The sequence below is a fragment of the Heliangelus exortis genome, chromosome 21 (assembly GCF_036169615.1).
Source record: "Heliangelus exortis chromosome 21, bHelExo1.hap1, whole genome shotgun sequence".
Classification (NCBI taxonomy): domain Eukaryota; kingdom Metazoa; phylum Chordata; class Aves; order Apodiformes; family Trochilidae; genus Heliangelus; species Heliangelus exortis.
The window spans coordinates 10,623,701-10,644,269 of record NC_092442.1 but is presented as its reverse complement, the minus strand read 5'-3'; the positions used below and the strand labels follow the sequence as shown (position 1 = coordinate 10,644,269).

The 20,569-nt window shown below is 53.6% G+C and overlaps 1 protein-coding gene across 11 annotated transcripts in view; it reads right to left on the bottom strand.

Moving 5' to 3' along the window:
- The window catches only part of RAP1GAP2 (RAP1 GTPase activating protein 2), a 47,597-nt gene that overhangs the window by 14,524 nt on the left and 12,504 nt on the right, over positions 1–20,569 (bottom strand). For 2 of the 11 annotated variants that reach the window (XM_071764979.1, XM_071764971.1), the window contains 2 exons: positions 3,354–3,450; positions 323–358 (listed from right to left, as the gene is read on the bottom strand). In XM_071764979.1, the coding sequence (XP_071621080.1) occupies positions 323–358; positions 3,354–3,450 (133 nt within the window). Of the gene's footprint in view, positions 1–322; positions 359–2,736; positions 2,849–3,353; positions 3,451–5,367; positions 5,484–10,485; positions 10,892–11,613; positions 11,630–18,002; positions 18,116–20,569 lie in introns of those variants that run through there. The other 9 variants (XM_071764970.1, XM_071764972.1, XM_071764974.1 and 6 more) reach the window with 8 other exon arrangements.

Sequence of the window (20,569 nt, the reverse complement as noted above, 5' to 3'; positions counted from 1 at the left end):
ACACAGATCACTCTGACACAAGCACCATGACAGAAGGAGGTTTCTGTTGGGACTATAATTTTTTGGGTGCTTGCACAGCACCAGACACAAACTGCCCCCTTTTCCACTCCAGCTTCACCCTAATTTCTCCGGGATGGGTTCCCAAAGGGAATCCTCAGGCTGGGCTCCCAGGGTGCTAGGGCTGCAGCAACCCAAACCATGGCACAGCCCCACCAGCACGTCAAATGTAGGGGGCTGGGGGTCCCTGTCCTTGCAGCCTCTCTGCCAGAGCAGTCTGGGGTGGGAGATGTCCCCTGTTACTGGCCCGCATGCTGCTGCTCACCTGCATCTTTTCCAACATTTCGAAGAATTCTGCAGACTGAAAAAGAAAAGAAGGAAATCTCCTGTGCAATTAAGGCAGACGTGAGGTGAGCTAGCCCTCAATAGGGATGGGAAGAGGAGACCCTATCCACAACCAATGACCTGTACCCTCAAGATGCCCTGTTCAGCCCCACCACCAGGCAGGGATGGAGCCCACAGCCACCCCAGGCTGCTAGGGCTGGTGGCCGTCCCAAAGTGAGTGCCCCCACTGCATCAGGAACACAGGAACACAGACCAGCACCAAAACACTCACCTTTGGAAATCAAATGAGTCAAGACTGATTGATCTAAACATGCACATAAATACACACGAGACCTCGCCAGTGCTCCTCCCAGGTCCTGCACTTTGTGAGTGGTGAGACCTGGGCTCTGCCTTTCCCCGGCTGTGGAAACGCTGCCAGTGCTGGCAGGGCTGGTTCATGGCCTCTGTGCCAAACAAACTAAAGAGATTAGCAAGGCCCAGGCTCCAATTTAAAATCCCATGCAGCTCCTCTGGAGCACAGCATGGTTCTGCAGCCAGGAGCCTGACCTGCTCCCACTGGGAGCTGCCTTGGGGCAGGCACCAGCTGCCATTCCCCTCGGTCCTGACAGGATGGTTGGATGCAGAAGATGCAGGTTTGACCTGAGCAACCAGCATGGGCATGGCCCCACCAGCATGGGTACAGCCCTGCTGGAAGACACCAGCCCCCAGCCCACCAGGCACTAGCACGGTCACCCCTTGGGCATGGAATTGACTGAGTCTCAGCCAGATGATCCCCCACCTCACCAGGCCTCTCCTGCTCTCAGGTACAGACAAATAAATCATCTGCTCAAAATATAGCAGTATATAGTGAGGCACTCCCAGAAAACCAAGAATGGGCTTTTCAGCAGACACAAAACTGCAGCTCTGTCCCTTCTGTCGCCATCCTCCCCCCAGCCCACACCTGCTCCCAGCCAACTTCTCTGCCTGGGCTTGGGGCTCACAGCTGAGAAGAGGGAGGGGCTTTGGTGGGCTCTGTGGGTCCAGGTGGGGAGAGCAGAAAGTGGGATTAGCATCAACTCTGCTGTGAAACCATTTGTAAATGAGGGATGTGAGATATTGAGCAGGAGGGGTCACGGTACCAAGCAGAAAGGCATGAGGGAGTGATGTTTGCTGAGCTCTTACAATAGACTGAGTTTCTCAAGAGACAAGAAAACAGATGAGGAGATGAAAAAATGAAAATCAGGCCAAAGGAAAACCTCAGAGAGATTTTCATTTAATACATGCAATGAGCAAAGGTCAGTTTTAAGGCCTGAGCAGCCCCCATGTCTGCCCTCAGTGACAGCAGCTGGGACAGGGGACAGACACTCCCAGCACAGGCAGGGACAGCTGGGGCTCAGAAGCAGCTGGGACGAGTTCCTAGCTCTAGACTAAGCCCTGTTTTTACCTACTGCACCTGCAGGAGGAAGAACAAACCCCAGGCTCAGAACTCTGGCCAAAGCTTCCAAAAGGGTCTCCCTTATTTTGATCTTGTTTTAGCTTCCAGTTTATCTTCAGGTCTGATGACTCAGTTTGCTCTTTGAGTCAATTAACACAGTTCCCAGGTCCCATTCTGCCAGCAGCCAGACCCAGAGAACCAAACCACACAGCAGCTCTGGGGCCACTGGCTCCAGCAGCTCAGGCACAGGGGTTCATGGAGCAGACAGCAGCAGTCTCTGCCCCTCAGTGACCCATCCATATTCAAAGTCAAGCTTTGCTGGGACACAAAGATTTTTTTAATTGTGGTGGAGACAATTAGAGCTTGTGGCAGCAGGCAGGAAGCCATGTCACCTGCTGTGGGCTCAGCCAGCAGGAGAGGTGACACCCACCCTGGGTGTCTGGGACTGTCTGCTCCAAATACAGCCAGCAGCTGCTGCTCAGATGCAACCAGAGGCACCAGCAGAGCAGCACTGCCACTTCACTGCCACCTCCATCAGGACAGCCGTGCCTATCATCCTGAATAACGACCTCAGAAACACCAAATACTCGACCCAAAACGTTACACTTGCTACCCCTTTCCTGCTCCCACGTCCTCACCCCTGAGCACACGGCTCTGGCAGTGTGAGCAGGGATGCACAGTGCCATGCCAGCACTTCGGACAGAAAGATACAGGATTCCTCTCCATCACCACCAGGCAGGGCAGCGGGTGCACAGCCGGGTGGGCAGGAGCACATAGAGCCCATCACACCACCCCAACCCAGGGGAGCGGGTATCTGCAGACCGGGAGCACCCAGAGCAGCAGCGGCGGCGCAGCCAGCAAGTGCCTGCTGAGAGGTTTCCAAAGAAAATGACACCCAGGAAGGAAACCCGTCAGGAGGCGGGAGCCCCCGAGGATGGAGCAGAGCTCTGCCCGGCCCTCCGCGGCCGAACAGCACTCACCAGCAGCCCCCGTAGGAAATCCATCACCTTCCTGGAGTCATCCCCAGGCATCAATCAGACGGTGCCTGCCGCGACCAGGCTCCCGAGCACCAGCCCGGCCACCCTCCCCCCTCAAGCCCGGACACCTCCCTTCGTTAATGTTTCTCCCAGCCACAGGCACGGCACGGCTGCTGCTTTGTTATTTCAGAGGGTGGCTCCCCTGGGAGCAAAGTGCCACAAACAGGTTGGGCAGGAAGCGGGTTTGCAGGGGACAGGCAGGCTCCTGCCGGGATGCTCGGCCCCACATGGGGGGATGCCCGGCCCCACAGGGGGGAAGACTGCGAGGGAGGAGGCAGCGGCCCAGCAGCTGCTTCCAGGAAGTGGTGAGAAAGTCCCAGGGCTGGGATGCTGTGCCCTGCCTGGTACCACCACTCCTGGCTGTGCCTCCTGAGCTGCAGCGCAGGATGGGGCCCGCTGCCGGCTGAGCTCCAGAAACCACCCACGGGAACAGCCCGGATCCGTACAGCCGCTGCGTTGGAAGTGCTGCTCCTCGCCAACTTCGGTTTCCAAACCCGGCACCTCGGCTGGACCACACACCCACGGCATTGCCAGCATGGCACTGCCTGGCACAGCATCACCTGCACGCTCACCTTCATGGTCGGCGGGGCGGTGAGAGGGGGGGACAGTGGCCGCTCCGGGACTGTCACATCCGTGCTGTTCATCAGCTCCTGTTTCCTGAAAGACCAAACGCAGGTGTGTCAGCATCTCCCATGCATCGAGGCAGAGTGACAGGCAGGAGATAAGGGCTTATCTTCTTTGGCAAAGCTGTAGGCACCCAGGCTGCCTCTAAAATAATGTCTTGAATCTGAGAAAAAACCAGACAGTCAGCTAAAAAGATGGTAAAAGCTATCTGAAGTACCCCATGCATACTCAGGCATGACATCCAGGGGCAACCTGGTGTGGGGTTGGCAGGGCCCAGCTGAGGGCCCCTTGGCTAACAGGGCACCTGGCTCAGACATGTAATTCAGAGACAGCAAGAGGCACAGTGAGAATAAGAGACCCCAGGAAACTGGGGAACAGCCACCATGCCACAGACCTGCCACAAAAGCCCTTCATAAACCCCCCTAAACCCTGAAAAGGCACAACCTCAGCCCTCCATTGATTATCTAGATCCAAATACCCCATGTCTCTGTTACACCAACAGCTTCCCAGGCAGACAACCACACCATCAGTCACCACAGTACTGCCAGATGCTACTCTGGAAGTCAGAAAATCTGAGATTTAATTTAGTTTCCTCTCATCCCTGCCAGGTTAGTCCTGCAGAATCCGGGCCAACATGTCCAACTGTTTATCTCACAGTAATGAGGTTTGGTTCCCATGGCAGCCCGCCCCAGGATGGCACAGCACAGTATGCATTGCAACCAGGCACTGGTGCCCCCAGATCTTGCCAGAGTGTGCACCCAGCCTCCTGCACCACCTGCCTGTGCCATAGGCACAGCCACAGCACCCCATCCCTTGCTACCAAGGGGGTAACAACCATGAGCTGGTCAGGGGGGGAGGAGGGGAGGTTCAGGTTCCTGCAGACCCTCCTCAGCAGTGCTGTGCACTGTGGGGACACTGCAGGGACAGATGAGGCACACAGCCCCCTGGATGGCCTCAGCTGGGATTTGGCATCTTTCCCCCTCTGTGGGCTGGTTTCCCAGCAGAGCTGTGGAGAGCAGCTGGAGCCAGCAGTGCCTTGGAGCCATGTCGCCCCGGCACGGTTGGGTCTGCTGGGGGGGGCTGCCAGCTGTCAGCCTGAGCTGAAAACATGCTGCACACATGGAGCTGCAGAGCCTGTCACCAAGGGAAGGAAGGGACGAAGGGGATGTAGATCAATAGTTCTCATTAGTCATTGACTAAGGAACAAGAATTAATGGACTCCAGCTGCAGCCAGGGGAACAGTGGATGGATGTCAGGGGAAATTCAAGGCTGGAGATCAAATCCGTAAATCTGTCCTGCAGGCATGAGACCAGCCCAGGTGGGACATGAGGGCTCAGCATGGCATGGGGCAGGGTGACATAGGTGAGATCAGCTGCCAGCACATGAGGACCCAGCTCACAGTCCTCTGGGACCCAGCAGACCAGACCCTCTGGTACTTGTAATTAACTGCTGATTGCCTTCCCTGGAGTCCTGGGTGTGCAGGCAGTGGGTGCCTCACACATTCATATCTCATTTAAACTCTTTGCATCTTCCAGCTTTTCAGTACAAGAAATGAATCAAAGCACTGGGACAGTTGTATGGGCAAAATTAATGTCCTGCCTGCCCATATTGTTTGTCAAGCTCCCTCCCTTCCTCCTCTCCACAAACTCACTGTCACTCCACTGCTGAAAAACTGCCGAGGATGACAGATTTTTACTGTTTGCTCTTTGACTTTCTAGGACGCTAAAGCACAGCCTGATCTGGAGCAAACCACTCATCCTCTGCTCTCCTCGCTTTGAACCCTGAGCTCTGCCTGATTGCACTAATCTGCACAGTGGCCTCAAAGGCACAAAATGTATCAGACTTTGCAAAGATTAAAGTTACAGGGATGCACACAAATAATGTGATTTGATCTGGGTTTTGTAGCAGGTTGCCATAGCATCATATTGTAAGTATTATAAAATCACTCACACAACGTAACAATATGTCCCTCTGTCACATGCTGATGGCTTCTTTGGGCCCAAACTCCTGGAACTGCTCCTGCAATTCTGGGGAGAGCAAAGCAAACCCATTCACCAGCCACCACTTAGAACTGTGTCCCTGCACTGGAAATATGCTACACTGATCTGCAGCCACAGACTCCAACGATTCAGTTTCAGCTAAAGGTCAAGGGCCATCGGCCTGATTCCCAAACAAGTTACCCTCATGGGACAATAAATGAATCATGAGGGAGATTAGCATGCCTTTAGCCCCTGTCTGCTTGCATGGAGAAGCAGCCCTGTGGGATCTCCCATGATGACAACGCCAGAGCACATGGGCACTTGTGCCACACTCCCACAGTGCAGGCCCCCCGCTGTCACTGCATCCCTACTGTCACCCCATCCCTGCCTGATACCAACTACAGAGTCTGCAGAGCCCAAACCACAGCAAAGGTCCCCAGTGTTCACTCCAGCAAGGACTGGGGGACACTGTGCAGCTCCCTGCAGCCCCAGCACCCATCTCCCACCCACTGTCAGGACATTCAGCGCCCCCAGGGTTTCCTGCAAAGCCAGTAACTGGCCAGGGGAGGCAGCGGGTGAGCATCCCTGCTTCCAACCCGCAGGACGGGCTTTGCAAGCTCGGGGTTGACCTTCCCAAAACGACATCAGCTCTTCCCTGAGTCCTCCACCAGGATGGGGCAGCCAAGAGGAAAACACGGCTCCTGCCTGAGCAACCTGTCTGCTGCCACAACACCAGAAGGCAATCAAGGAGTAGGGAAAGGACAGGGTGGGGAAGGGCAGCAGGAAGAGCTGTCTCCCAGAGCAGGCTGCCCTCCCACCTCTTCAGCCCAACGCCTAATGAGAACTTCTAATGTGTCCCACCTTCTTGTTTTGTTCCTCTGATTTACCAGGCAGGCTCTAAATTGACATGGTACATTCATATAAATTACACATGGGAAGAGGAGATGTCAACCTATTACCTGACACGGTAAAGGGTTCCACACTAAGTGGCTGGCTCTGCCTTTTGTTGTGCTCTGTAAATTGAACTCGGAGCATGGCAGGTTACCTGTGTGCCTATGGTTAATTCTGAGATCAAACCTAGCCTAAGGAGGTGCAAAACTCTTGCAGCAACAGGTTCAGCTTGTCTAGATGCTGCATCCTTGGGAAGGACAGCAAAGATTACTCCATAAATTAACAGCCTCTATTTTTGGACTCATAATTTTTCTGTCCTTGATGAACATCACCTTGCCAGCTGCTCCCTTTTTATTTTTTTTAATATTCAATGCCCAGTGCCTGAAGTTGTCCCAGGGGTGGGAGTAGGGCCCAGGCTCCTTGCCTCTTACCCTCCCTTCATGCTGCTCCCCACTGGCAGGTCCTGCACAGACACTGGGACCCACAGCACACACTGGGATTCAGCTCCTGGCACTGGTGCAGAGGCAGCCAGGAGCCATCATCCAGCTGCTCACAAACTGCAAAAAAACCAACAAAACCCACGTGATTTTCTTGTAACAGAGACAAGGGCACCTGGCAGAAGTTTCACACTTGGAAATGTGCAGCTAGTGCCTGAAGGCAGCACCTTATCCTGCCTTTGCACAGCTTTGCAGCGGACAGCAGGCAGGAAAGATCTCGCTGCATCATCACTCATCCTGGGAGGACGTCTGCAGAGGACACAGCCTGCTGCAGGGCTCCAACTGCCATGCCAGCCTGGGGCTCCTCAGACACCCCCCAGACAACCCCTCAGACACCCTCCCCCTGCACTGCTGCAGAGCCCCCACCGTGAAACCCCCGCCCTCATAAACAGCTTTACCTCGTCATGGCGTGTGCTCAGGCTGGCCCTACCCCGAAGTGTTACCTTCTTGCACTGAAGCCTGAGAGTCAGCAAAGAGAAAGCACAGCACATTCTGATCTAGATTTGTTGCAATAAATTATTTGCAAATTGCCAGTCTGCACCCCTGCACACACACAGGCTCCCTGGCGGCACAGCCCATACCAGAGGGAACCAAAGCCTGGCTCAGAGCAAAGTGACATTTAACTTCCACTGAGTTTGGCTTTAATTATTCCCCTGCACAGATAATAAATATTGTTTGGAACTGTCAGGAGTGTCCTGCACTCATGCAGGCACTGCTGCCAGGGCTGTCCCTGTGGGCCACTACGGCACCACGTACTGCCCACTGTGCCAGGGGACAGTGGGGAGCTGGCTCCTGCTTTGCCTGCACCTCCACAGACACTGCTGCTTCCCAACTGGACACGGTCTCCCTCTGTGTAGCCTGGATGGGAGAGGGAAGCTTGGTGTACAAGTAAAGGTGGAAAGAAGGTTCCTATCATTTACCAATTTTTCTGCCTGCTCTCCCTTGCAGGAGCAGGGAGAAAGTGGTGATTTCCCACACCATTTGGGTAAACCAGCCAAGGCTCTCAGGAATGTTCTCAGAGCAGAAGGCTCATCTGATGTGATTCCTGACACAGGTGAGCCAGTGAGCCTTGGGCAGCTAGTTCTGAGCTGATTCAATAACTTGCAAGTTGCAGAGAATGGTTCCCAGAAGCCAACATCTGCAACCATGGGCAGAGCTGATGGTGCAGGGAGGAGGGACCCTGACCCTGCTGGGGTACCTGCCCCAGTGACAGTCCCACCAGAACAAACAGGGGTTTGAAACTGACTTCAGCACTATAAAGACTCCACTCAGTGGCTCCAGGAGACAGGCTGCCCATGAGCAGCCCTCACTGGACTGACATCAGCAATCAAAGACATTTTCCTTGTTCCCAGCTGCCTCATACCATACCCAAAACCAAAGAGCAACCAGAGAAGTGCCCCCACCCTAAGGCACCCTCCACCACAGCATCACTGGGCTTGCACATGGAATGTTCAGAAAAAGGAATTCAGAGACAAATATCCAGTCCCAAATCCTAGGTTCCTGGAACAGAATCAGAGTCAGAAAGAGACCAAGCCCATAGCAGTGGCAGGGGCCAGGCCCCAAGCCCTGGTGCTGGACACTGCTGTCCCCTTCATCATGAGGACAGGTCCAGAAAGACTGACTGCAGGTGGAGGAGAGGGGGTGAGCATCACCCCAGCTCAGTGAGGGGAGCTTGGGGAAGTCCATTTGTGGGGCTGCACTTTGCTGGGTTGCTAACGAGAAAGGGACATGGGCCACTAGGGACTCTGCAGCTGCCACCAATCCTGCCAGGCTTGCATATGGCTCATGTAAAGCAAAATTCAATCACAGACATGGAACAAAGACTGAATGTAGGAGGAAAAAAAGAAAACAGGAGCAGGTGGAGGAACAGAGTCCCTTTTGATGATGCCGCTAGCAGTCCCTTCCTTTTCCTGCAGATTATGTCACTTTGATGGCCCTGGCAGCTTGCATAAGATGAAGCAGCCACCGTAAAGCACTGCTTGAATTGTTGCAATCGCTCCTGTGGAGGGTCCTCAGTCCACATCAGACAGGAAAAATTCTCCTCAGGGTGCTGTTCTTCCCTCAAGATGTCTGCGTGACTCTCCTTGTCCTCAGTAAACCCCGCAACAAGAATTACACTGAGAGGGTTTGTGCTCAACACGATGAAGGGGAAAAAAAATAAAGAAACAACACTAGACTCACACATTACTGTCCAGATTACTGTAAGAGTTCAGAGCCAGACTGCTCCCCAGCGCTCAAGTGTCATGCTGAGCTCATTCATAGAAATCTGGTACCTAGGGGAAAGCTGACTCTTTGGGAAAGCCTGGCTTGGTGTGGCTGGAGAAGACATCTCTTCCTCCCCACCACGTTCTGAGACACAGACAGGGTGGCCAACAAGTTACAACAGGGATGATGTTCAGAGAAGCTTTTGGGCCTCGACCAGCAGCACAGACCACTCCCCTATTCAGAAACTCCACACGCACAGCACATGAAAGTGGGAGAAGAGGCTCTGGACCACAGAGTGCTGAGAGGGGCACAGAGTCCCTGAATCTCCCCCCCTTCCAGCCAGCCCCTCCAAAACAAGCTGGGCCATAGTTGGAGCCACGGGCAGAGCTATGGCAGAGGCAGGCCTGGGCTAAACAAGAAAAAATACAAGGGACAACTGTGGGGATGAGAACAGCAGAGCCCACTGGGGCACTTCAACACAGCCCCCCTACCCCACAGCCCACCTGGGGGGTGAGGAGGACAGCGATCACAGCAGTGGCACAGCTCAGCCCAGGGGAGCATCCATCCACCCCTGCTGTTTAGTCAGGATCATCAGGACCTGTGGGTTGTTTTTTTTTCTAATTATTTTCTTTGATGAGCTACCTAATGGGAAGAAAAAGCAAGAGCAACACCTGAACTGGACAGGAAAGCCCTGACTAAGCCATAACAGCATCACTGTACTTCTGATCTCCAGGGCACCACTCGTCCAAGGCAAAGAAGCAAAAAACTGGTACAGACCAAGACTGTGGGTGGGCAAAGAACTAAAGCTTCTTCCCCAATCGTCTGACTCCTCAGGCTCACAGACTGGGGGTGGGGGGATACTTTACAATAAAGATTCCAAACAAATCAGCCCTTCATTCCTGTGACTTCGGTACAAAATCACAAATCAAACCAACAAAAAAAAATCCCTCCCAATCCACAGCAGTGCCCGTGTCGCTTCCACCCCGCACTAGAGGCATGCACGCCTCCGAGGTTTGGGTGCATATTTCTTCCTATTTTTACCAACAAAGTTGCCAGAGCAGCACAGTCCTGGAGGAGAGAGAACTCCCTGACCAAGGAGGCGCAGCATAAATCAGAGCGGGGTCAATCCCCAGAGCAAGCAGCAGCTCCGGGCAGAGCAGACGGTGCTGTGAACAGCCCGTGCCCTCCCAGCACCGAGTTGAACACGAAGTACAGCCCGCGGTGAAAGATGAAACCGTTCGTCAGCTGTTCCCGGCGGGGGGACGAGGCTGCGGGGCGGCAGCGCTGCGGGACACGGCGGCACCGGGTCCCTCCCACTCCGATCCGGTATGGGAGGACGGACGGTTCGGAGATACCCCCGGAGAACTTGAGGCTTAACCCTTGCCCGCACCTACGCCCCGCAGCAGGTCGCGTTTCCCCGTGTGTGCTCCGGGATCTCCCGCCCCGCCGTTCCCCTGGCAGCCCGGGCGGATCGGTGCCGGTGCCGCCTCACTCACCGCTTCTCCTTGCTCTGCTTGCGGGAGCGGTGCAGCAGCCCGATCAGCACCACGGCCGCTCGGATCCCCGCCCGCCGCGACCGCAGCCCACCGCCCGACCGGGACATTGCCGCGGACGCGGCTGCGGGGGCTGCCCGGGAGCTGCCGGGGGCTGTCCGCCTCCTCCGCGCTCCCGACGCCCCGCGCGCTCCCGACAGCGCGCGATTTGCGGGCAGGGGCGGGCAGGACGGGCAGGGATGGGCAGGCCAGGAGCAGGCTGCGTTCTCCGTCCCCCCGCTGCCGCCCCCACCGGGCCCTGAGCGCATCCGCCGAGCAGGGACCCGTGTGCGGTGACGGCGGTCCCGTGGTACCACCGCTCCCGTGCTGTCACCGCTGATGCTGCGATCACAGAATCATTTCGGCTGAAACCCCGCGCTACCGAGTCTGGCTAAAACACGGAACCACGGGGGAGGAGGGTGTCGGGGTGGGTCAGGTGGAAAGACCATGAAGATCATCACCAGTGTCCCTCAGCGCCACATCTACACGTCCGTCAAACCCCTCCAAAGCTGCTGACTCTGCCGACATCACCCATATACCGGGTCCTTCCAAGGGGCAAAGCTACATGACTGCCCCCATAAAACCCGAGGGAAGGAATTTTTTTCCTGCCTTGCAAATGTTGTGTTCTGCCTTTCCCGGGCATGAGTCAACCCTTCCCCATGTGGGACAGCTCCAAGCAGGGACAAGGCTGGCACCCATGGTGCCTGTGCCAGGGATGGACATCACTCCTCCTGGGAGCAGCGGGACGGCCCGAGCCCTTCAGCTCGCCTCTCACCCGAGGGAGCTGGCACACAACTTGCTTCAGGATTTATTTTTTTTTATTCTTTAAGTAAACTGTAAATGATCTACTTCACAACCTCAGCACCTTTCCCTGGAAGTCTCTGTTGCTATGGTGATAAAACACCCGGGGCTCTCTTCCCCCCCCCCCCCCCCAGTCTCACCTTCCTCCTCTGCGAGTTTAATTTTCACGGGAATCAGACACAAGACTAGCTACAGCATTTTGGGAAGGTTCCTAGCTAGAGGGATGATGAACACACCACCCATGCCTGAGAACACGAAGCAAACCCCCAGCCCTACACATCGGCGCCTGACCAAAGCCCACCAGCGCTCCTCCAATCCCTGCAGCCAGCCTCAAAGAAGTTGGAATAATACTACTGCATCCTCTGGGCAAACACAGGGAGGTGCTCCCCGGGCTGTGCTGGGATCAGGTCTTCGGCCAGGGGACGCCACCAGGCACGGGGCTGTAGCGGCTGCGCACCCAGGATGGGGCGGTCAATCATTAACATCCCCTGGGGCTCTCCTCGCAAAGTCCACCATAAAAGTGTTTGTTCGGGAGAAAGCAGCTCATAAAGGCCACAGAGCACATCTGGCATGGAGCAGCCACTGTCACTGCCTCCTGCCTGCCACCCCCACCCCACCTGTCACCCCTCTGCCCACAGTGCTCAAGGTGATCAACAAAACCTTTTCTACCGAAGTGTTTCATCACAGTCGCTAATTGCACAAATTCTTTAAACCCAGCGATCCTCTCCTCATCACTGCAAGCTCTTTATGGATTCTGCTGTAAGTCAGACCAAAACACGTGCACTGATATTTTTGTCCACACACCACATTAAGGACTCTGCAACCTGGGTGCTTCCTGCACCCTGGCTGGCAAGGAGCAGTGCTCAACATGCACTGCAGAGCCTTTCACTCAGGTTTGTGCTGGACCAACAAACCCCTTTGTTCTTGCGGAAAATACCTGTCTGCTTCCACTAAAGCAGAAACCAGCAGTTAGTTTAACGAATTTCTCAGGCACAGGAGGAAAAAAAAAAAAAAAAAAAAATTGGAACCCATTTCCATGCCAAATTACACTGATCTGCCAGCACCTCATTAGCTTCCAGTTAATGGAGGGGGAGGGGTTTAATTTTAAACATTTTACCTCTCACATTAAACAGGCAGCTTCAAATTTCATTGAGTCTCCCTCTCTGGAGACATTCTCCACATTCTCTCTTCCCTTTTTCCAGACAAGTTAAGTATTAATCTCCTCTTGTTTTATGCTGAAGTGACTTTGTATTGATTTTTAAAGATGTTCATTTCTCTTATATTTGAAAATAGAGAGTCACTTTAAGCAGACACACTCAGCCATATTTTTTTTTCTCTACCCAAATACAGCAAATGAGCCTGCACTGTGATCAGTTTCTGGACCAGAGGAAGCCTGGACCAGAGACCATGCAGGTCTCTCCTTCCCTCTCTCTGCCAGCATTTCTGGGCTCCTCAGTCTCCATCCTTCCTTTAAAAATTCTCTGTACCTTCTGCAATGACTAAATTACCTCTGAGTAGGGCAGCTGCCCCTGTTTTATGAGGAAATAAATATCTCTCTAAAAATGCCCTTGCATTTTTCCTTCAGAGAAAACAGTTTGCAGCTGACTGGAAAAGGAGTCTGAGGGGCTGGATGGAGCTCAGTGCAGGTAAGGACAAGGACATGCTGTGAGTGATCAGTCACCTGGGGGGTGGCTCCTTTATGCAAAGCCTGGCATTTTCTTCTGGACACTCTGCTGAGGAATAAGAATCTGAAAATACCAGATTGTGACAAGATGAAGCCATCACCCCTTATTTAGGTGAATATTAATAAGAAGCTGTATATTTATGGGATAACTTTGCCATTTTATATAATGCTGCAGGAAGATTAACTCACCCATAGGTGAGGAGCCCATTGACCATCCCAAGCTGCCCATGGGCACACTTGACCATGGAGACCCCCAGGGCCCACCACTCAATCCTGAGCCTGGTTCCCCCTGCTCATGAGAGACAGAAATGCACAAGCCAGTCACGTCCCATGGCCAGGCACAGCCAGCCCAGTCCCACTGCCCTAGGACCCCTCTCCACTGCCAAGGGCCCACCCAAGGGGACATGGCTGGGCACAGGCACCCACACTGCCTGGGGAGGTTGCTAGGACAGGGGACAGCAGTCCCAGTGCCAGGAACCTGAAAGGTACAAAAGGAGCCTCATCATCACATGCTGAAAAGACAAAAATAGAAATCAGTTCTCTGCAAAGGAGCAGTCACATTCCCATTCCCCTGGTGTGAGAAAAGGACTTGGGAGGTTGCAGACCAGGGAGAAAGTGATGACAGCATTTCCAGCAGTGCTGCAGGAAGAGGATGAGAGCACATCCAGTTTTTAGAGAGGCATCATGGGAACTAGAGCTTTAGATCATGTTACATCCAGCCCCAAGTAACCTGATTAGGGATTTATTTTACAGTTTAGGTCAGAAAGACACAGAGGAAACACGGGGGGAGCATGAAGCCAGATCCTCATGCAGGCAGTGCAGGAGCAGAATAGGCAAGTTTTCTGACTCTCAAAAAAGTATAAGCCAAGCACGATTTGCCAGCAGCAATCTCAGCACCTCAGCAATTGGGAACGGTGGGAAGAGGGAGAGATGGAAAGGGAGTGATGTGTGCCAGGGTGCAGGCAGATCCTGCTCTCCAGGCTCCTGCCCCAGCAAAGTTTCCCCTGTGCCACAGTGCCCAAACCCTGGCAGCTCCCCAGGACTGCCACTGCTGAACAGAAGTACGGGAGTGATGTGCAAAAAGAAACTTATCTACCCAGCTCAGCTGGGAGCCAACACAACAGGCTTGTCCCCCACCCAGAGCCCATCACAAGTGCACACAAGCATCGACCTTTTTCCTGTCCCCGGGCTGAGTGTGGCCCATGATGCTTCACCTCCCCAGCACAATTATCAACCTGCCCAGGAAATAAGCAGGGAAAGCAACCAACACCGCAGTGAATGAACAGGTGAGCAAACGACCTCTTGCTGCAGAAGGCAGTGAGTGAGGCTCAGGCAGGTATTGGGAGCTGTTCCCAGAGGGTTGGAGCTCCCCAGCCCTGCCCAGATGGTGCCCATGGGCACCCTTTCTGAGAGGGAAGAGACCTCAATATGCAAAGAGATCAGGAAAGACAGCCCAAAGCCAATCAGGGGTTCAGTGGCCCCAGCCCCTGTCCCAGCTGCACCCCATGCCCAAGCCCCCGTGTCCCTGGAGGTGGGGAGGGGCTCATGTCACACCCCTGACCTCTGCTCCCTCCATCTGCACAGCCACAGTGAGGAGTGGGCAGCAGCCCCCTGGCACTGCAGAGCAGGCAGCTGGACCAACAGAAAATCTGAAAAAAAAAAAAAAAAAAAGACAAAAAAACCCCTCATCTAAAGCCACAGCCAAGGGGCCAAGTCATCAAAGGCCACAGCATCCACACTGCCCTCCTGCTGAGCAGCTAAGAGAAGGAGGCAGCAAATATTTGCCCACTTGGCAGCCTGGCAGGAGGCTGGACAAATGGCTGTTTGCTCAGGCATCAGAGTTGCTGGGCTTTGCACCACGGGGACTGGCTGTGTCCCCTGGCCAGCAGCAGCCAGCACCGTGTGCTCCTGGCCAAGCTCCTGGTCCCCAGGGGCACCCATCCCTCAGTGCCCTGCATTGGGACCTTGTCCCCAGGCAGCAGTGAGCAGCCAGGCCCGTTCAGTGCCTGTTCCTTCTCCATCTTCCCTGGGCAGCTTTGGGAATCACAGCCCTTTAATTAGACAAGCTGCAAATTATCCACTTGTCCTTTCCTGGTGTGGCCCCATAGCAGGGCTGGAGAGTGGGATGTGCACCCCTCCTTCTGAACCCCCTTGGTCTGGGATCATCACTCAGGGGGCAGACAGGCACGTTCAGTTCTCTGGTCTGTTGGGTATAAAACCACCTGGGTCAAGCCAGGGGTCTTGGCCAGCAGGACCTGCTTCACACAGATACCCTGCCCTCCACACATTGACAAGTTTCTATTTCCATGCCTCTCCATGTCTGTCTATAGGTTCTCAAGGGATTCTCAAAATTAAAATTTTGGAATAATTTCCCCCTTATCAGCCTCAAGAGAGGCTCAGCTTTGATGAAGAAGCTCTTAGAAAGCACCTTCCTGAGCCCCAGGTTGGGGGCCAGCACCAGCCCTCCCAGTTTGCTCCCTGGGTGACTAGATCATTTCTGATGGTTTAACACAGCACAAGGTAGTCATGGCTATGATAGCAGCACAATTATATGGAAACTGTATTCTCGATAATTTGGGGCATTTTTCCCTGTGAACACAAGCGTTCTGAGGAGATGAGGTCCACGATTTCAGCATTCAATTAAATTGGATCAAATCAGCAGAGGAAATAAGTCTTCACAACAGGAGCAGATCCTCTGAGCTTCGCTAACAAATCAGTGAACTAAATGCCATCATTTGTCATTAACATCACTAATGAAGCCAGGCCCAGGATGTGCAGTGCCCTCAGCCATATGCCCCACACACCCACCAGCACCCTCCTCCACTCCATTCTTTCCCCACTCCCCCAGCAGGACACAGGCCACCCCTGAGGCTGTCATCCTGACCCATGGCCAGCCCAGGGTTATCCCTAAACCTCATCCTCTCAACAAAGAGATTGTGGGATGCTGTCTCCATCACCTGTCTCCCTCAGACACCTTGTTTGATGTGGGTGGTAAAAGACATATAATTTGTGGAGCTAACACACTATTATCTCAGTGACACATTCCTACAACAGGGAATGTGCTGGAGTCAATCACAGTGAGAAAGAGGTTTCTGTCACTCCAGAGCATCTTCCCTGCCTCTTGGTCCAGAAAAAAGAGACAGAAGCTGATGCAGTTGTTAACTAGAGAGCCACCACCTGCCTCCTCACATCACCTCGTGTGGTGCCACCTCACCAATGGCCAGGAGAGCCCTGGGCAAGGCAGTATCTTCTGTGGCACAAACAGGGAAAGCTCTGCACACCAGCCTGGGCTGCAGAGACCATGAGGGGACTGACACAGCACCTGAGATGAAAGGACACAACTTACGTATCTGTTCCTCAGTTTCTCCCTGAGCACTGGCACTCTCAGGAGCAGACATGGACCGAAGGTCTGATCCTGTACTTAACACCCCATTCTCACTCTCCTGGCTGCCAGCACATTGCCCCGTCCTGGTTTGCTTGGCTAATTAACACAACTGCCCTGGGTTCCTGGAGCTGCAGTGACGACCTTCTGGAAACCCTGCACTGCTTCCAAGCCCCCAGTGCAGCAGGGATGGCTATCGGCCCCGGGTCACCAAACAACACAACCCACTGCATCTCAGGGGAGGGTTGAGTTCTGCCTTCTCTTTTGGGAGGATAACAGCAAAATGTTTGTAGGAGGAAGGAGCTGTCACAGTCCCTGGTGTGACACCAGTAACATTTGAGAGGAATGAGAAAGGATGGTGTCTGAAAGGAGTGACCTTTGCATCTGCACAGGGGCTTCATGATAGCTCTGACCTATTCAAGTCCCTGTCAAGCCTCTACACATCTCTGCTGGGTGAGAGTCTGAGGCCAGCCAGGTTTTTACAGCAGGCTCAGGAAGATGTCAGGTTGTCTGACACTGTGTGGGTCCAACCCAGCACAAAAGCAGTGTCACCAGCCCCACTGGGAATAAATCACCAGAGATGGAGAGGGCTGCTTCCAAACAGGGACCATGGGCTCTGCTAGCATCAAACCATGCTGTGGCACCAGGGTGCTGCTGGGCAGCTGCTGGCACCAGGCATAGAGCCAGCAGCCACTGATACTGCTGTGACACCAGCACCGGTCACCACTGGAGACCAGGACCACACTGACTTAGAAGGAAAAGAAAGCAACAGCTGGTAGGAGCAGTGAAGTAATTAACAAATTTATCACCAGGAGCAAAACACAGGCTTTGACCCTGCTCCCTGTCCTGGTCTGGGGCTCAGCAGATACAGGGCTACTCACCCACCCTACCACACGGCAGCCAGCTTGGTGGCCATCACAGGGCCTGGCTGGGGACAGCGAGTGACACCCAAGCAGGCAGTCACCCCCCAGACCTCTGGCCCTTACCAGCAGCTGGGGACCCTGATGAGGGTGAGCTCCTGGACAGCCCCATCCTCGGCACCGCCGGGATGCACCCACAGACGGTGTCGGTGTCCCTGTGTCCGTGTCCCTGTCCCCTTGTCACAGCAGAGTCCGTACTCAGGAGGCTGCTGCCCTCCCCAGCAGCTGCCCCTCGGCTGCCTGCACACAGCTCCTGTTCTGGCTGAAATATGGCAGGAGGGAAGATGCATAAACCAGCAGTTTATTAGTGCTGAAGCACATCTAAAAATAGACCCACGTGGGGTTGCTAAGTCCTCTGGGCAGATGTAATTGCGGATGGTTTAGCTTTAAATACGTGAACGCTGTTTTGACAGCAACAACAACAACGTTTTAACATATGGGAGCAGAACGCGCCGTGGTGCCACCTCCACCGTCGCCGGGAAGTGGCGTCGGCATCGCCGGATCCCAGCCCACCCCCTCCGCTCTGCAGCCAGGGTTTCTGTGGGAATAAACCCCCAAATAAACCCAAATACTTGCAGCAAGCCACCGAGAGGAACACACCTAGCCAAATCCCAAGGGAAGTCTCCCAGGGTGGGAGTACCAGCAGAGCTGTGCCAGATCCCCTGCTCCAAAATTTTATACCAATGAGGCTTACCAGAGCGAATGGCAGAAACACCCCAGCCCTCCAGGCTGGCAGCACCTTCCTCCTCCTGGGAAGTTTCCTCCGTCCCAGGCAGGCTGTGAAACGTGCTGCAGGGATGCTGCGTGGGGCTGGGTGTCTCTGGGTGATAACCACCCGCCCCCAAAGAGGGAAACGTGCCTGCCTGTGCACCCCAGATAGTGGGGAGACGTTGGACGGGAGGGATTTGTAAATCCTCAAGCAGGCCCTGCCCTATCCTCCCTGCCAGGCTGTGAGGACAAGGGGACACTGCCCTCTCCGAGCTGTGCCTCTGCTCAGCAAGACCTCACCAAAACTTCTCAGACCCTTTCCAATTTTTCTTAAAATTCATACAGCACCTCAGAAAAAAAAGAACAGCTCTTGCACCCACTGAAAGTCATTGCTGCCCATAGAGGGTCTGTCTAAGGCCACCTCCCAGGTTGTTTTTCCTCTCTAGAAAACAGATGTGATTTGGGGGCCTGGAGGTATTGATGGGATGGGGAGCTGGTTCAGCCACCAACACCTCTCCCTGCATCCACACTGCAAGTAGAGGAGGGATGGGAAACACTCTCACACATACCCATCTTCTCCTCACAGAACAGAAGAATCAAATCCTGCCACCTGGGTCTGCATACACTTTGTAGGGGGATGTATAGCTCACCACCCAGCACCCATGGCTTCAATTTCCAGTAAAACCTCACAATATTGAGGGTGGGGTGACAAAATTGGGTGGGGGACAGAGAAAGGGTCAAAAAAAATTGCTGTCACTAGATGAGCCCCACACTCATCTGTAAAAATGAATATAACGACACCAGCACTGTCATCAAGGGAGAGGGGTGGCTGTGGGGCCAGGGTCTCCCAGCTCAGACCACCCTCAGATAATCAGATATAAAACCAGTTAAAGGGGAGGCTTGGCCAGCCCCCACTTGGTGCTTTGCCACAGTTCTGACAGCACTTTCTGTGCAGGGCATGTGTTGCTACAGCTTAAGTATGATTGCAAAACATACATTTGCATGCAATTTCCCGTTTTAAAAGGTGGTTCTAAAATCAAAGGACTGTATGTAGACACAATCTGCTCCCCAGACCTTGTCCTCACAAGACCCAAGCACAAACCTCCCAGGTTATTGCAACGGTCAGCGCAGCTACCACCAAGAAGCAAAAATCATTCCCACATCCTCCCATTAACTCAGCTATGGACCATCAAATATTAAAGAGCCTCAAGCCTGGACACAGCTCATTTTACAAAGGTCAAGTAAATCTTTCATCTCCCTCTTCCCACCGTTATCTCCCAGCACCATCCCCATCACCAGACCAGCATCACAAGCTCTTTCATGTGAATTTTAGTTGTACACACACCGACTGTCAGTAATTGGTGCACAAGGCTCCTCTGTTCCACAAGAAGAACAATTATGTCATTGCTATTTTTGCTTTATAAGGCTAAAGCAAGAGGTGACTCTTTGGCTGAAGGAGGGACTTTTTTCTTTTTAAATACTGTGTGGTTTCTCAGTACAATTCACTGGTGATACCAAAGAAGAAAATAACCAGAGCCCAAAGGAGTCATCAGCAGGCAGAGGGCTGGCTAAGCTCCCATGTTGGAACACCACTCCACCAGCTCATTCCTGAGCCTGGCTGGACAGAGGATGAAGGTCCCCAGGGGTTTGTACCCATCAGAGGAAGGTTTGGCCCCACATCTTCCCTCCTGAACACCCCCACTCAGCAGTGTCTACTCGCTCTCTCCAAGGCCCTCAGACACATTGACAATTACCATAGGAACTAATAAAACCCAAATTTTAAAAAAAGGGAGACACAGACCTCACCTGGTTACAACGAATGCCAGCCCTGAGCAGGACTCAGGAGGCTGCTGGGACACACAGCTCCCCAGAAGCCCCCAGGATGCTTGGGGCTGCTCCCCTGCCCCACGCTCTCCCTCCCTGCCAGGTTTCTGCCAGTCAGGGTTGATGTTTGCAGCACAAGGCTCTGGGAAGGGCTCCTTGCAAAGCAAGGAAAGCAGCTTGTCTTTTTGTTAATGAGTTACACAGACAAAGAAAATTGCCTATGCCTGGTGCCTTCGCCAGAAGGCTGCAGCAATAATAAGAGGGTGCTAAAAAAAGCTTTTTTTTAATTTAAGTTTTTTTAAATTATTATTTTAAAAGCTTCTATAAACACCTAATGTGGCTCTGGCTGGGCCCCAATTACAGAACCATTTAACGAAGCAATCTGTCCACAAACCAGAAGCATTATGAGGCTGTAGAAAGCACTAGCAGCAAATAGCAGGGATGAAAAACCTCCAGTAGATGCTTATCGAATGCCCTAAGCAAATCCCTGAGCAAAGTGGGACAGGAAGGATGGAGTAAGAAATGTGGCCCCTGGCCCTCGACCCAACCTGAGCAGGAGCATGGGAGTGTGCCCCACAGCGCTGTGCCCCCTGGAGCTGGTACAGAACTCCAAGCATGGCACTAATTGCCTGGCATGGTGGGGAAAGGAGATTAAATGGTATTTCTGCAGCAGAACTGCTGCATGGGCCTTGGAAAAAAAACAGGGCACACTGTACAGCATCATGCAAA